Below are 16,438 nucleotides of genomic sequence, written 5' to 3' on the forward strand. Positions count from 1 at the left end.
CAGATCTTTACTAAAAATTTGATGTAAGTACTGTATTTGTTAAGAGACTCTCTCTACTATGTTGTTTTATAGAAGAAGCATCAGACTCTTGATATTTATGTTTTCAACTTCATGCTATCTAAATGATCAAACATGATGATTTCAAAGTGTTACAACTGAGTTTCCGTATTCTTGAGTATGATAAACGCGGCTTAAAGCTATTAGTATTGCTTGAAGAAACACGTTGAACCAATGCTTAAGATCCCATCTCTCATATGCTGCGACTGTGAGCTTGTGTGTGTTAATATTGATATGAAAAATCTCGACGTATAAATATTCTCCAAGCCATACTAAATATATTTTATTATGTATTTGTCGTTTTTATTTTTAACATGCAGCAATGGCAAGGCCTGGTGGAGATGCTGCCTTTCTGGGTTCCGATTCACAGTTCTCTTGTAGTCTTTGATTTTCTTAACTATTAAACATATATCTCTTCTGTTTCTTTTTCTAATGTTTTGGTTTTGTAATATCTGTACTAAAATCATGGGACAAATCTATTGACAGAAACAAGTCAGAGATCTCCAACCCCATTACAAAACTCACTTTTAAGTGTCTAGTTTGTCAATTATTTTAAAAATGGAACTAGATTTTGACCCGCACATCTAGGTTTTTACTGTTTAATAAGATGTTTAATGATATTTCTAAACACATATTAGGTTTCTACAAATATATCTGGACTCGGAAGGATCCGAGTCGAAACCCCGTCCAAAATTCATAATATCTGAACAAAATTTAATTTTAAACCCAAAATTGCGATATTCAAAACACTGATCCATATGCGAACGGAAACCTGAATGCCTATGACTAACTGATTCTGTAAAAAAAATAAAATAAATTATTAATCGGTTGAATTCTTGTCATGAATGAATATTTCATTCAAACTTGTGAAATTATTTTGGTTAACACGTAAAATAAATGTTTTCAAATTATTATGCTAAATATAATTAATAAAATAATTAGGAAGAGCGAAAAAAGAATGTAAAGATGTAATAAAAACACTTAAGATATGTAAGTTCTATTTTGTACTCTATAATAAATTAAGTAGGATTATTTGGAAAATACAATAAATAAAGTGGTTTTAATTAGTTGAAAAGAAAATAATAAAATGTAAGAAATCTCTTTAAAAATAGGTAAATTGTGCTTTGTACTTTAGTTTTAATAGAATATAATGTTGCCCAAGTTAATAACTCAATAATTAGTTAAGATCTTGAAGAATATTTTTAGTATTCATATATTGTGTTTTCCCTATATTGTATCTTCCAAATAGATTGGTTTGCTTGTAATAAATGATGTTGATTGTTACTCAAGTTTGAAACTCATGAATTAATCAAAAACATCTTTTGAAAATATGTAAAAATTTTAAAATTATGAATACTATTATTTATTTCGCAATGAAAATAATATATTAGGAATTAAACAATATTCATATTCAGCCTTGCATAAAGTATTTTTAAAAAAATGTATTTTAAATGGTAAACTTCATATTATTGTGATGAAATCCTAAATGGCAAGTAAACATCTTTTGAATATTTCTTTTAACTGTTTACAAAATTTGGTTACTAACGTTTTGTATAATATAAGAGATGATATGTATTGTATAGTTTTGTATAATATGAGAGATGATCTGTATTGTATAAAGATAATATTAATTTTTGGCATGAATAAATTCAGGGTTTAACGATATGTAGGACGGTATATACTTTATACTTCAGTTATCTTTTAGGGTTTGTACATAGGGTAATGAGTTCTGTTTTTGTGGCATAGATATGCATGGAATAATATGTGAAAAGTTGATTTACAATACATTTAAGAAAGTAAATAATAGTGGTTTAAACTTTCGATTGTTTTTCTTAGCATAGGAAATTTAATAATTGCTAAGTCCTTTGTCAAAAAAAGAAAGAATAAATGCTGCAATGTTATTGGCTACTAAATCTTGGATAACAATTGGTTTATTTTTGATATATTTTAATTAGTTATGTTAAACTAAAATATAGGAATGGCAATGGTATGTAATTACCAAAGAAAATTATGGGCAAAATCCTATTTGTAGTTCAATTTTAATAGATTAGACTAGATCTCGACCCGCGCAACCGCGTAGATTTTTGTTTTCATTTATTTTTATATAAATATTTTTTTTTCAATTCTAAATTGGTATATATTAGAATATATATCTGTTTATCAATTTTTAAAACATAATAAGTTTACAGTATATTTTTTTCATTGAATAGATTGTTTCAAACTTTCACATGTATTTGTATCTTATTATATATATATATTTTTGGATTATTATTTCATTATTAAAATCGTAACTATATATATAAAGATTAGTAAAATATTGTTTTATTGTCATATTCAAAGATATTGTAACATTTCACAAATTTAGAAAGTTTTAAAAAATTAAACTTTTCGCTTCATAAATTTATATTATCGAATAAATAATTAAACATTTAGTTTTTGTTTAATTTTTAAAATAAACTATATAGTTTAAAATTTGTTTTCATTGGTTTAAGGTAATAAAAATTAATCATTGTTAGATAATATGATTTTTTGTTATTTAAATTTTTTTTTATATAATTTTAAAAGTTAATATCGACAAATATTTAGATATTTAACATATGGAAATACCTTAGGATAGCATTAAAAAAGTTTATGTCACAAATATAGTCTCTAAGGATCAAAATGACCGAAATGTTTTATTAAAGAGGTAAATATACACTAATACCCCTAGGGTTAACTAATCCAAACCTTAGGGTTAAGAGTTAAGGGGTGGAGATTTGGGATTGAGATTTAAAATTTTATAAAACAGAAAATAAATATTAAAAATTTGAAAATAAAAATTTTAAAAATAGTTTCAAAAAGTATTTTTGAATTACAAAAAAAAATTGAAAAAAAAATAAATATTTTTCGAAAAACAATTTGTTTTTAAAAAAAATTATAAAAAAGTTCGAATTTGAAAACATATAATATTAAACTATTAAAATAATTAATTATTTTTATTTTATTTTCATTTTTTATGTATCTAGGGTGTTAGGGTCTTTTTACTTATTAAATAAAACATTTTGGTCATTTTCCTCTTTGTGGTATATTTTTGTGATCAAAACTTGAAAATGATCTATTTAGGAGAATTGCCTTTTAACATATGGAGGTATAATATTACAACATTAAATTATTTATATTTAATTTATATCATGTATAAATCCAATGGATCATCTATTGTTTAATTCCAATTATTGATAGTCCAATAAAAGTTTCAGGTAGACCCAAAATTTAAATGATAAGATTAGAGATTAAATGTAACATAATTTTCTAGGAATAGGTCTATTAAGGCCATTTTTTTTTAAAATCACACATGAATCAAAGTTGTAATTTCTGTTTTAATATATAAGATAAGATCATCGTTTGAATAGTTCAGTACTTTTAAGGATTTCATTATTATGATTTATAAAAATAATCTATCATATTAAAACCATATTTATTTGGTTTGGTTTAGTTTATATATTGTCAGTTCTCAACTCTATACCAAAAAGTTATAAAGGTATTTCTACATATTTTCTAGAACGTAGTTTGTAACTAATTGAACTTTAACACCCAACATAAATGGTTTCAACAGAAACTTCAAAAAGGTCAATCTTTAAAAAACGAGATTTCTAGACTAATAAGACCAACCATAACGACAGTGTTGAAAATCAGTTTTAACAGTTGAAACCTTTGCAACGAGGGCGTTGATAAATTGAGTTAATCTAGGTGGCATCAACACCCGTTACAAAGTTTCAATTGTTGTAACTTTTTTTTTTGGCCAGCGTTGCCACGTGTCGCTTTCTGAGTGGATGTATATGTTTTTTTGTTTTTTTTATCCTTACCCAATAATTTAAATGCATTTATTATATAATAAATTTTTTTAAAAAAATATCAAAATTATATCAAAATTCAAGATTTTTTTAATCTATAAATAGAGACTACTCTCATTTCATTTGGATACAGAAAAACTTCTTTTTTCTTTATAATCAACTAATTCAATTTTTTTTTCCTTTTTTTGTTAAATAGATCCTAATAATAATCATTTTAAAAAGTAAGATAAGTATAATAATTCAAAATAAGTATTATTAAAAGTTATGTTATTTTAGTTTTTAAGTTAATTATTAATATATAATTATTATGTTGTAAAAACAAAAATATGAATTAAGAGTTATGGAGTAGTGTGTTGAATTTTTTTTAAACAATACTTTGTAGAAATTTAGAATGAAGTGGGTGTTGAATAAATTACGTGGAAAAGAGAGAAGATGATGTGAAATGTTAAAAGGAGAAAATGAGGGTGTTGAACATGGAGAGGGTGTTAAAACTATTTGACTTGGTTAGAGAGTGCAAAAATATACAAAAGGATCATAGAGCAGATATATATGTTTAGTCAGATGACAAATCTAAATCATTCTCCAGAGATGGCTAGAGAAAAACACTCTACAATGCTTGAAGAAAATCAACTACACACAAGAATTTCTTACTGGAGAAGAATAACTATTGGGCCTGAACAACGAACAAAAACAAAAATGCTATAAATATGATTACATCAGTCGTATCCCAAAAATGTAAAAAAAGTAACCTACACATTACATTACATTGCATAATGTCATATTCAGTGAATCAGTGCGTAGGGGGGGATACTTGGGTGAGGGTTTAAATTCCATGACTCATTGTAGCTGAGAGTAACAGTGAGAGTCGTTGGAAAATTTATTTGAAAGACATCGGTAAAAAAAAAGATTTTATTACATTAAATTATTTGACCTCTATATGCGCATATGTTTTCACAGTTATGGCCAATCACTTTTTGTCAAAGAAAAAGAGAACCAAATTCCATTTATTTTCCTAAGATTTGTCGTATTTTATTTTATTTGTGTAATAATAGAGAACTGCATGAACAGGTGGATGCAAGAAGAACACATGTGTGCATGTTATATAACATTTTCAAACAAAAACTAACGATAGTAACAAATCAAGCAATATTTTCAAATATCCCCTCATCCAGAATAAAGATCGCATTATTGTTGTATCGGTCTCAATTCAACTACGTCATAAATAAAAATGATCAGATACATACGAGAATGAGAATGAACAAAAAACACAATCGAAAAAGTTGAATATTACAATTACAAAAAAGGTTAGATATTAAAATATATTAAAATATTTTGAACAAAAAATAAAAATCAAAACAAATAGAAATTGCTAAACTAAATAAATATAACTATCCCGCGCAAATAGAAGTACGAAAATAGAGTAGTACTAGAATTCCTCCCAAAACCAATCTATTTACATAATAGTAAACAAATATAATTAAATTTCAAAAGCGTAAATTACTTATGCACATCAAAGTACCTACCATACCATCGCTGACATCAATGACAATAACTTCGGACGAACCGAAATATTTGAAACAAAAGTTGTTATATCATACGTTCAAATGTTAATTTAGAATATAACAATTAAATTTACAACAAATTTTAAATATTATGGTATACAATTAACAAACAGTCCGCACTAAGCGCGGAAAAACCACCGGTTGTTCTTATAAATGAAAATTTAAGAGTCTATTAAATCAATGAGACATGCCTGAATTTTAGAGATTTTTTTTTTTTTTGAATGAATGTAAAATTATATTCAGTCAAAACTGTGTTACATCTAGTGCTTCTGTTTTTATTTATATACTTAATCAACTAAAATAAAAGAAATCTTCTGTTTTCTATGTTGGATTTGGAACTTACCTTATTCCAAACCAAATGCGTAAACTCCTTTCCAAGTATGCATGACCCGTGGCTTTGACAGCAAGAAGGTGAAACCTTATCGTTTTGTCGATAAGCTTACTCAGTATGGCAGCCGCTTTTGGTTCCTCTCCATGCCTTCTACCATTTCTTTCTCTCCAAATGCTATGGACTGCAACCTGAAGAGAGTATCTGATAAGAAACATTTCTGTTGGAGGGTAGCTTCTACCATAAACCATTTCCCCAATATCATCCCAGTCAGTGGTGAAATCATCCCTAAAAAACCCTTTCACCAGAGATTCCCACACTTCAGTCGAGTAAGGACACTGAAAGAAGAGATGTTGGCATGTCTCTTGAACTCCCTGACACATAACACACTCTGCGTTCACAGAGACATTCCAAGCTTGCATTTTGTCTCCCGTTTGCAATCTGTTCCTTCTCGCAATCCATAATATGAAAGAGTATTTTGGAGTAGACTGAGGGAACCATATACCTTGACTCCAAGCGCAAGTTTGATGCTCACTTCGCACATGTTGCCAGGTCTTCTTTGAAGAGAACTTACTCACAAATTTCCCTTCACCCCACTTCCAAAGCTTAACATCATCTTTATCATCTAACCCTCCAACATGCAGCCTATCAATCTCATCTTCTATATCATTGAAAATACTCTGTCTGTGCCTCCACCGTTGATGATTTGATATAACATCTACCATCGTAGCGTTGTTTGCTATGCCCAGGGCCATAACGCCTCGATCACCTACCACCTCCTTAAGACACCCAATCTGAGACCATACTTCATGCCAGAATGAGGTATGACTTCCATTACCGACCTCAACCTGTATAAATTACCTTGCAATACTCCTCATCTTCAGTAGCTTTTTCCACATCCAAGATCCCAAGTTTGTGTTAACTGAGATCGACCAAAAAGACCCCTTCCTTATCAAGTAGCAATGGATCCATTTGACCCACAAGGAAGAGCACGACGATGCTATTCTCCATATAAGCTTCAAGCAGTGAACATTATTTACTTCCTTCAAGGGTCTAATGCCCAAGCCGCCCTCATTCCTTGGTAGACAAATGTCTTGCCAGCTAACTTTTGCTTTCGTGGTTTTAAGATCCGGTCCAGACCACAAGAAGGCTGCGCAGAGTCGCTCTATCTCTTTCAGGCAGCTACTTGGTAATCTGAAAGCAGCTAGCCAAAGTTTGCAAGACTCATAATGACTGAGTTGATCAGTTGATGCCGACCAGCGTGTGAGAGGAAACGACCAGTCCATGAACTCATTCTTTTCCTGATCTTTTCCACTAAAGGCATGTAGTCATTTACAGTCATCCTCTTGGTGAGTAGAGGAAGGCCTAAGTACCGTACCGGCAATTGACCTGAAGCAAAGGGAAAGCATGATAGAATTTCTGATTCCTGCTCTCCAGTAGTACCAGCCATGTAGAGAGTTGACTTTTCCAAGCATGATAGAATTTTAGAGATCTTATTGGATTACGAAACATATTGCACACCAACTTCACTAGAGCACACCTTTAACAAGATGGATGTACGTTTGAGAGATCATTAACAAATTTGATGGCATCTTTTTGTGATAAATTTGGAGGGTCGAAGGTTTAGCTTTGAGCATGTGTGACATTTCATTACAGGTTTCCTACGAGATTTTTCATTGTCCATAAGTCTTGAGTGAATGATTCACAACTTCATATCCACCAACATAAATTCTATTGTATTTTTCCATTGAAAGTTATCCAGTGATGTTACGAAGAAATTAATAGCATTTCAGATACTAGCTAAGACTTTCCTTCGAGAGAATTATCATTAGAGAAACAAATTTAATCACGTTATGTGAGTCCTTTCATGGTGACTGACTTGTTATACATACCTGAAAACATCACAAACGGAACTGGAGGATAATTTGGATCCCCATGCCTAGATGAAGGGGGCAATTAAGCAGCAAACTGAGACAGCCGTCAGCTCTTTTAGAGGGTTTAGTTAGTGAAAGCACTGAAAACACATTTTGACACATGAGCGGATGGTTGGGTGTGAGATTGGTGATGGAACCAAGTAGTTGGTTGTAAAACTCTCCCTACTTAGTCGATGGTCGATGGTGGTCGAGTGGTGCCCTTGCGAATCAAAATGAACTAAAAAAAGAAAGAGTTAATTAACAATGCTAATAAACAGAGAAAACAAAATGGATAAGGTGGAAATGGTTGATGGTCGATGAGATGGCCGATTGATGGAAAACAATCCAATTGGTTTTAAATTCTTATTGGATCGATTTAGTGGATGTATGGATATGGATTGACTTGCTCAATATGGTGGGTTGATTGTCTTTCTCAATCTGTGAACCAAGAGTCCCTGACTCACACAAACAAACTAATATTCACAAATCAGTAGAAATGAAGTGCTTCTCGGTTCTCACACTTGAATTCATAATGAGAATCAATTTAATTCAAGACATAATTCTTTGAGAATATGGAAAAAAAATGGTAGATCTATTTAGAGATTGAAAGGTGATTTACAAATGAAGATTAAGCTGAGCTTACCTAGGCTTGTTGCTCAATTCTCAAAGATAGAAAAATTTTAAGGAAACATATCAAACAAAAATCTAAATGTTGGAGGGTTTGAAAGGATTTAGCTGAGTCAAAGGATATTATTTGACTTTCTTGATTCTTGACAAATTTGGCATGAACTAGTGATGTTCGGGAGTGTCCAGGTTCGTTACAAATATCAAAAATCCCCAGAAATAAGAAAAAAAGCCGTTAGAACTCTTTGACTGAAAATGTACATGAAACCAAATAAGAAAGGCCAGTCAATATGAGACTTTAAGTGATAAAGTGCGTTTTAATTCTTCTTTTAATGTATTCAACCTTCTCTGGTTTGTGGAAAATCAATAGGGTCGGCATATCTTGGTTGGTAATGTGCAAAACAATTTGGGATATCTAACTTGCCACAATTAGCTCCAGTTTACTTTCTTGGAATTTAAGTGGGATCCATCAGATATAGTGTGGTATGGGGTTCCATAAAGTGTTTTAAGGACTTCTAGAAGAAGAACAAAGCAGCATGACTTCCACAATTAAGTTTTGCTTGGTGCAAAGATCTTCTGAATAAGGTAAGTGTAGAACCGGTTTGACCCATCTTAATAAATTGAGCATATCCTGATATTTATGATCTTTCTCCTGGTTTTGGGCTTTGTTGGCTTGGTAAAAGATCCATTTTGAATATCATGATTGGATTTTTTGAAGGATGTTTTATAGTTGGACTGTGGAATCCATTTTAGTTGGTTGATACTCTTAGAAGAATGTGTTGCAGAACCTCGAGTTTGTAACTTGCACAACTTTCTGGTCCATTCAGATTTTAGGATGCTTCCACTTGGTTTTGACACATTGTTGAGTGTAGAATTCAAGCTCTTGGTTGGTGAGATATGTTTTTTAAATACACATATGTTGTAGTCAGTTCTTCAGTTGGTTGAATGATGTATTTGGTTGGTCCAGCTACAATTCTGGATATTGCATCACAGTTCCACCTAAATCTCAAAACCACTGAAAGTGAAAAACCAGCTAAAAATATGAATAACATACCATCTTAAATATTTTTCCGAATGAACAATTTTGTTGAAGAAGAAAACACTACATGGTGTTGAAGCCTCTGTACTATCATATCAATCCCTTAGAGAGTTCACAATTAACCAATTATCCAAATCATAAGCAATCAAGGCCTAAAATTCAATCATTGCTTTTCTACCTTCTTTGATAAATAGCAGTATGGGACAAGAAATGATTTTGCATGACTTTGATCGGATAAACGAATAAATGCTACACTATTAAAATGACTTCATCGGCCTGTGACGGCCACCAGAGACAAATTTTTCTCCACTTATATCTTATAGAATTTGAAGGTTCAATATTATTGATATAAGGGTTTACAATATATACAACAGTTTATGACCAGAGTATGGAAATTCATAAACAGAGGATCCTAGAATATATATATATATATATATATATATATATATATATATATATATATATATATATATATATATATATATATATATATGAGATATCTTCTTTACACGCCCCCGCAAGATAGAGGGAGGTGAGTCACTCCAATCTTGTTGGAAGCTGTGATGAATGCATGTCTTGTACGGTTTGGTTAAGGCGTCTGTTAACTGATATTTGGAGGAGACATGAGAGACACACTATGAGCCTGACTGAACCAGACCTCTTATGTAGTGATAATCCAAGGCTATTTGCTTCATGCACGAGTGAAATACTGGATTGACACTTAAGTAGGTTGCACCAACATTATCACAATAGATGACTGGTGTTGTGGGCAATGTGATCTTCAAATCGGTCAGTATGTTTCAGATCCATCGAACTTTTGAAGCAGCGTTGGCAATGGCTCGATATTCTGCTTCCATAGATGAGCGAGCTACACCATTCTGCTTCTTTGTGGACCAGGAGATCGGTTGTTTGCAAAGATAGATGACGTACGCATTGGTGAAGACATAGTCATCAACATGACCAGCCCAATCTGCATCTGATAATGCATGAAGAATCAGAGGATTATGAGCCTGCAGTAGAATACCATGTGTAGTAGTCCCTGCAAGATAGTGAAGCACTCGCTTAGCAGCTTGCCAATCCTCATCAGACAGACGATGCATGAACTGTGAGAGACTTTCACAGCAAACGCAATGTCAGGACACGTAAAAGAGAGGCATTGAAAATTGCCTACAACCATCATGTACTCCGGGGCATTTTGAAGAGGTGTACCCGATTTAAGATAAGAGTTTTGGAGTCGTTTGCATAGGTGTCGCAATCGACTTGGCTGCAAGCATGTTAGTCTCCGCCAAGAGATCTAGTATATACTTGCCTTGCATTAGATGTAGACCCTGCTTCATACGGGTGACTTCAATCCCTAGAAAGTAGCTGACATCACCCTCATCTTTAAGTCATAACCGAGATCCTAAAGCTTCAATGATGCGTGAGGTTGCATCATGATTATTCCATGTAACAAGAATGTCAGCTACATACAACAAGACATAGATGAGAATGGTTTCACTGGATAAAATAAATTAAGAAGCATCTGCAAAGCTGTTAACAAAGCCGATTTGAGTGAGAAAATTCTTCAATTCCATGTACCATGTACGCAGAGCTTGTTTAAATCCATATATTGCTTTTTTCAAGCGACAAACATGGTGTGGTCTATCAGGATCCAGAAAGCCTGGAGGCTGTTCCATGAAAACCTCCTCGTCCAAAGTCCCATGAAGAAATACCTGATATACATCAAGTTGTCCAACCGTCCATGAGTTTTTCACAGCCTGACCGGGAACCAATCTTTTTTGTCACATATTTTATCACCGGACTGAACATTTCTTTATAATCTAGACCATACTGCTGATGCTTTCCTTTCGCAGCCAAGCGTGATTTCGTTTGCAAGCTTACCAGTAGTAAGTAAGTAGATTGTGCTACAGGAACAATATCAGGAGCTGACGGTTTGAATCTTGACCATTGGCTCTTTGGATGGTGGAGGTAGGGACATTGGTTGAGCCAGTTAGCCTTTGAGTAGATTGTGTCGGTTGGTTTGGGTTAGTAGGTTGGCCAGTGGGGCTGAGAGATGGAGAAGAAGAAGTAGATGCAGTGGAGGAAGTAGATGAGTGTGAAAAAGAAGGCAATACCTGAGATGGAGCTGGAGTTGGAGCAAACGTCTGAGATAATGTAGGCAGGTGAGGGCATGAGCTCGAAGGTGTGAGAGGCTGAACCAGTGGAACTTTACTGAATGCATGTGATGTTGTACCATGAATCTCTTCTAAATTGACGAGCACTAGCTTGAGCTTTAGGTGATGCCATTGTTCGAAACAGATAAGTTTACTCATCAAAATGAACATGCCGCGACGTATACATTCTGCCTGTTGTCAGCTCCAGACACAAGTATGCACTCTGAGTAAGAGAATAACCCATGAACGCACAAGGTTTAGACCTGTCGTCTCGTCTAGCTTGTAAGCAGTGTAAGGCCTAAGCCATGGAAAGCATAGACAACCAAAACTCCTTAGATTTTCATAATACGGTGTTCCTCCAAGCAACCTCTGGTATGGTGATTGATTGTCCAGCAACCTCTGGGTTTCCATGGTATCGTTGGAGTTGCAGGGAAGGGAGACGCGTTCTGCTGCATATCTTGGAGTTGAGGACAACGTTGTGTGCTATGTCCATGCGTGCTGAAGATTTGACAACGGTCAAGGTAGAAACATGGCTGACGGTTACATGAGCGATTGTATTGCTTCTGGTTGTTTTCATTCCAATTTTTTTGTTGCTTGGAAGCATAACGCTGGTTCTGCTGATTCTGACGCGAGTTGTTGTTGTCGTTGTTGTTGTAATCAACATTATCAAAGAACCGTAGATGAGGTGCTGGAGCCGCATAGAGTAGCTTGAGTTCGTTGTTTAACAGTTGTTCATGAAGCTCAGTCAAGGACGGTGGTGTGTCCCGGGCTTCAAATTGATCAACAATATGTTTGTACTCATCGAGAAGCCCCTCTAGTATGAACTCGATTTGATCCTCGAGTTCCAGAGGCTTACCAAGGATAGCAAGCTGATCAATTCGCATGGTGAAGCCTTGAAAGTATTCATCTATCGTGCGGTTTCCTTTTTTATGAGCAGAGTATGAAAAGTCATAAACAGATGATCCTAGAACTACATATAAACGAGATATCTTCTTTACATATCTATCCAGTGTCTTAAAATAATATTTTATGTGCTCCCTAAAGTTATTATGTTACTAACTTAAATAAACCTACAAACTTTTTTTTTTATAAAAAAGCATATATCATGTTTCATTTGTAACCCAAATCCCATGCAATTCAACTTGTAATTTACAGATGACCACAGAGCTTTGTTGGTTGAACTTTCGATATAATATATTTTTTTTAAAACACATGATTATTTTTGTTTACAAAATTTTATTTAATAGAAATTATAAATGCATCCATAATTTATTTATTGGAGAGTTTTCAAATATGACCTAAATTTCAAATCAACTTCGAAGGTAATCTTTTTTGGAGTTACATTGACCCTATTAACTTCAGAAGGTCAAGTTATTCATGAAAATGTCACTATTTTTTTTTCTGAAAAATGATTGTTTTACTCTATCTTCCTTATCTTTTTCTTTTAGTTACAACATTGTTAATATCATCAATACACCAACCACCATGAACATCTAATGTCAAGCTCTAAATGCACCTAAAATCAACATCTACATCTTCATATTCTTATTTCTTACACACACAAACAATTTTCCTGTCACTTCCCCTCTTATTTCATCCCCTTATTAGGTTACTCAATTTCATGATTCTTAGTCAAGAACGAGTTAGTAACTTGCATTAGAAGTGATGTGTAATTGGAAAAGCTAAACATGAATCATACCGGATCTAAGAATGATATTTGATTTTTTTTAGATCTGTTTCATGAACAAGACTTCTAAGTCTTCTGGTCATTGCTAGGTTAATTTTGCAACCGACTATTTTCTGTGTTTTCAGTAGAAGACTTTTAGAGAAGTTTTCCTCTTAAATTTTGATTTCCCACTTAATTCATGTGAAGTCTTCCGTGAGAGTCTACTTGAGAATTTTGTTCGTGAAGTCTGCTATGTAGTCTAAAAATGCTTAAAATGATTTGAACCAAAGTATTTAAAAAAAAAAAAAATTCTAAGCTTAAATAAGAAGAAAACAATTACAACAAAGAAAGATGTCTTTCGTTCAAAAAAAAGAAAGAAAGATAAACCAAGAAAAATACAATTTTAAGCTAAAATAATCACATTAAATTGAATCTAAACATGCATATCATAAAATTCTTAAAATGATTTCAACCAAAGAATTTTTTTTTTAAAAAACATCTAAGCTTAAATAAGAAGAAAACAATTACAATAAAAAAAGATGTCTTACTTTTTAGAAAGAAAGATAAACCAAGAAAATACAATTTAAAGCTAAAATAATAACATTAAATTGAATCTATAACTTTATTTAGATTTAGCACACAAAAACGCACAAAACAAATTGGTGAAAAAATAAAATCTTACCAATTTTGGCAGTTTGCATAGCAGATTTCCCCAAAAAACTTCTTCGGAAGTTGTGAAGTCTTATGGAGAAGTATGCTAATGAAATCCAAAGTCCGACTCATATCTGAAAAACATGCATATCAAAAACGCTAAATGGTTCAAAACAGAAAAAAACTTCAAAAATAAATATGTTTATGCTTAAATAATAAATAAAGTAATCACATTAGGTTGAATATATACCTTTTTCAAATCTAACATATAAAACACACAAAAATACATATACAAAATTTATAGATCTACTTTTAAAGGAGTGAAAGATAAAAACTATGAAACGAAAAACTTGCAAAGGCAAGATAAAGTAACGATAAAGATATGAACAAAAAGATGAGAAATTGATGTAAAGTTTGGTGTCTTCAAGTTCAAAGAGATTATAGAAAGGTTGGAGAGTTCTAACGAAATAAGTCAAGGGACCATCTGTTCTTCGCCTGCCCATAAACTTATATGCTATGGATAGAAGTGATAGATACTTTATTGGGTAGAGCTCTGGATCCAGATTGGGACAGCACTTTTGCTCACCTAACAACACGGGGTTTCGATCATCTTTGCTACATTCTATTGAAATTGGTGTTTCAAGTTACAATATATATGATTTGGAGGGAGAGAAATGACATGATGCATCTTAAGAAGCACGACAGGCTAATCAACTGGTTAAGATCATGTTCGTGAGATACTGGGAGAAGCCACACTTAAGAGGACTTCTGAAGCTTTAGTACGGAGCACACACCTAGATTAGAGCTATATTCTTTCAATTTAATCATGTACATAAACATTATTTTCTCTGATGATCAATAAATTTAACATTTCATAAAAGAAAATTAGATCGTTTAAACATAAATATTGATGCAATATTATCATAAATACTAATTCCATTACAACATTTAATGGGTACATGGTCAATTATATATCTTTTTGTTTCACATTGAAATGACACATTTAAAATATTGTGAAGCACGATTCACTGATTTACAGTCGCTGCGGCTATGTTTCTGCGGCTAAGTTTCTGCGTCTAAGTTTATGCGTCTCCGGCAATGTATTAGCGACTGCTTTGGGTTTTCTGCGTCTACGGCTTTGTTATTTTTCTCTCCATCACAGAGCTTTTTATTTACGCAGCTGCCAGACGCGGCGACTATGAAACGAACAGAGCTAATACCAGCTTTAAAAGTTTTGCTTATCAAAATATAAAATTAATCAAATTATGTTGTTTGAATAATATTGTTGTAAATATTTTTTCGTACAAATATTCATTTGTATACACATTTTTAATTATATATTATGACAATAACTGTGAATTATGTTTATACAAAAATGATGGACACAATAAATTATCCTAAATAACCTATTTAGAAAAACATAAGGTTTTCACTTGTACAAATTTTATCATTACAACCACGTGTTAGTGGTCCAGTTCTTAAACTCAACCTGAGAAGTCATGGGTTTGAGTGTAGTTGGGAGGTGATTATCTTGAGGGACCTGCGGCCCCAATACGAAGAAGCCAACCTTGGCCACTGGTGGGATTTACATGGGTGATCACCAGCCCTCATGGATGCCTCGGCGGGCTCCCCGGCTAAGCTCCGGTGGACGGTCATTGGCGCTAGTCGGATCCTCTCGAGGCTTCGGATACCAAGGTCATCAAAAAAAAAATGTATCATTACCAACAATATTTAACATATTTAGAAAAAAAAAATAAAATGTTGTTGTATCTAATAAAAACAAATAAAAATATTTAAATTTAAATTTAGTAAAAATAACCAAACAATAATACATTTACGCTGCGCAGATCAAAATTTAATGCATGTTGTTACCATAACTAAGTCTGTTGGTACCATAACTAAGTCTGACTCCATCCCCCTGATACTTTGTTTTCAAACTGCTATTTGTCTCATGTGGAAAGAAAGGAACTCTAGACATCATGAAGGGCCTAGATCGGTCCATGTTGCCACCATAACACGCACCCTTGAAAAGAGTATAAGAAATCATATTGTGTCAAGAAGGTGGTTTGAAGTCTGCCCATCCTAGTACTTTCGAAGTGTGAGGATGGTTTGAACTCAGACATAATCTATGATGCTAGTCGGCTTTTACAGATTTTTCTCAGCCTTATTCTTTTTTACTACAATCCTCCGTTTTTAGTTAGAATTCCATATAGCTTGTAAATGTTTTACCTATTATTTCCTCTGACCAATAAATTTGACAGTTCATCCAAAGAAAAAAAAAACAGAGATAATTATTAGCAAACATTTTTGTTTTCGAATATTTCATTTTTATCGTAAAGTATAATGAAATAACCATTGGAGAAGGTTTTAAATAGAAAATCTCAAAATAGATGTCTAATTTAAATAGAAATTAAAAATATTATTTGAAGATATTACTATAAATACTCAGATATCTGAAAGATTTTAAAATGGTATTAATAGGAGTATCTCCTCTATTTTAATTTTTAAGATACTTACTTAAGATACTCCTCTTAAACTATTGAAGATATTTAGGAGTAGGCATTATATTTACTACTTGGTCGGTATTTGGTTCGAATAGACGGTTATTTGGTTTG

At 32.6% G+C, this 16,438-nt stretch overlaps 1 protein-coding gene across 1 annotated transcript; it reads right to left on the reverse strand.

Annotated features, from left to right (window-relative positions):
- Positions 1–5,788: 5,788 nt before the first annotated feature.
- On the reverse strand, positions 5,789–6,502 carry LOC106344751. Its single transcript, XM_013784064.1, has one exon. It carries the CDS (start codon positions 6,500–6,502, stop codon positions 5,789–5,791), a length of 714 nt encoding a protein of 237 aa, XP_013639518.1.
- Between the last annotated feature and the right edge of the window lie 9,936 nt (positions 6,503–16,438).

Source organism: Brassica oleracea, chromosome C5, assembly GCF_000695525.1.
Source record: "Brassica oleracea var. oleracea cultivar TO1000 chromosome C5, BOL, whole genome shotgun sequence".
Taxonomy (NCBI): domain Eukaryota; kingdom Viridiplantae; phylum Streptophyta; class Magnoliopsida; order Brassicales; family Brassicaceae; genus Brassica; species Brassica oleracea.

Coding starts and splice junctions, on each gene's coding strand:
- LOC106344751 (XM_013784064.1), bottom strand. CDS start 6,502: ATGGTAGATGTTATATCAAATCATCAACGGTGGAGGCACAGACAGAGT.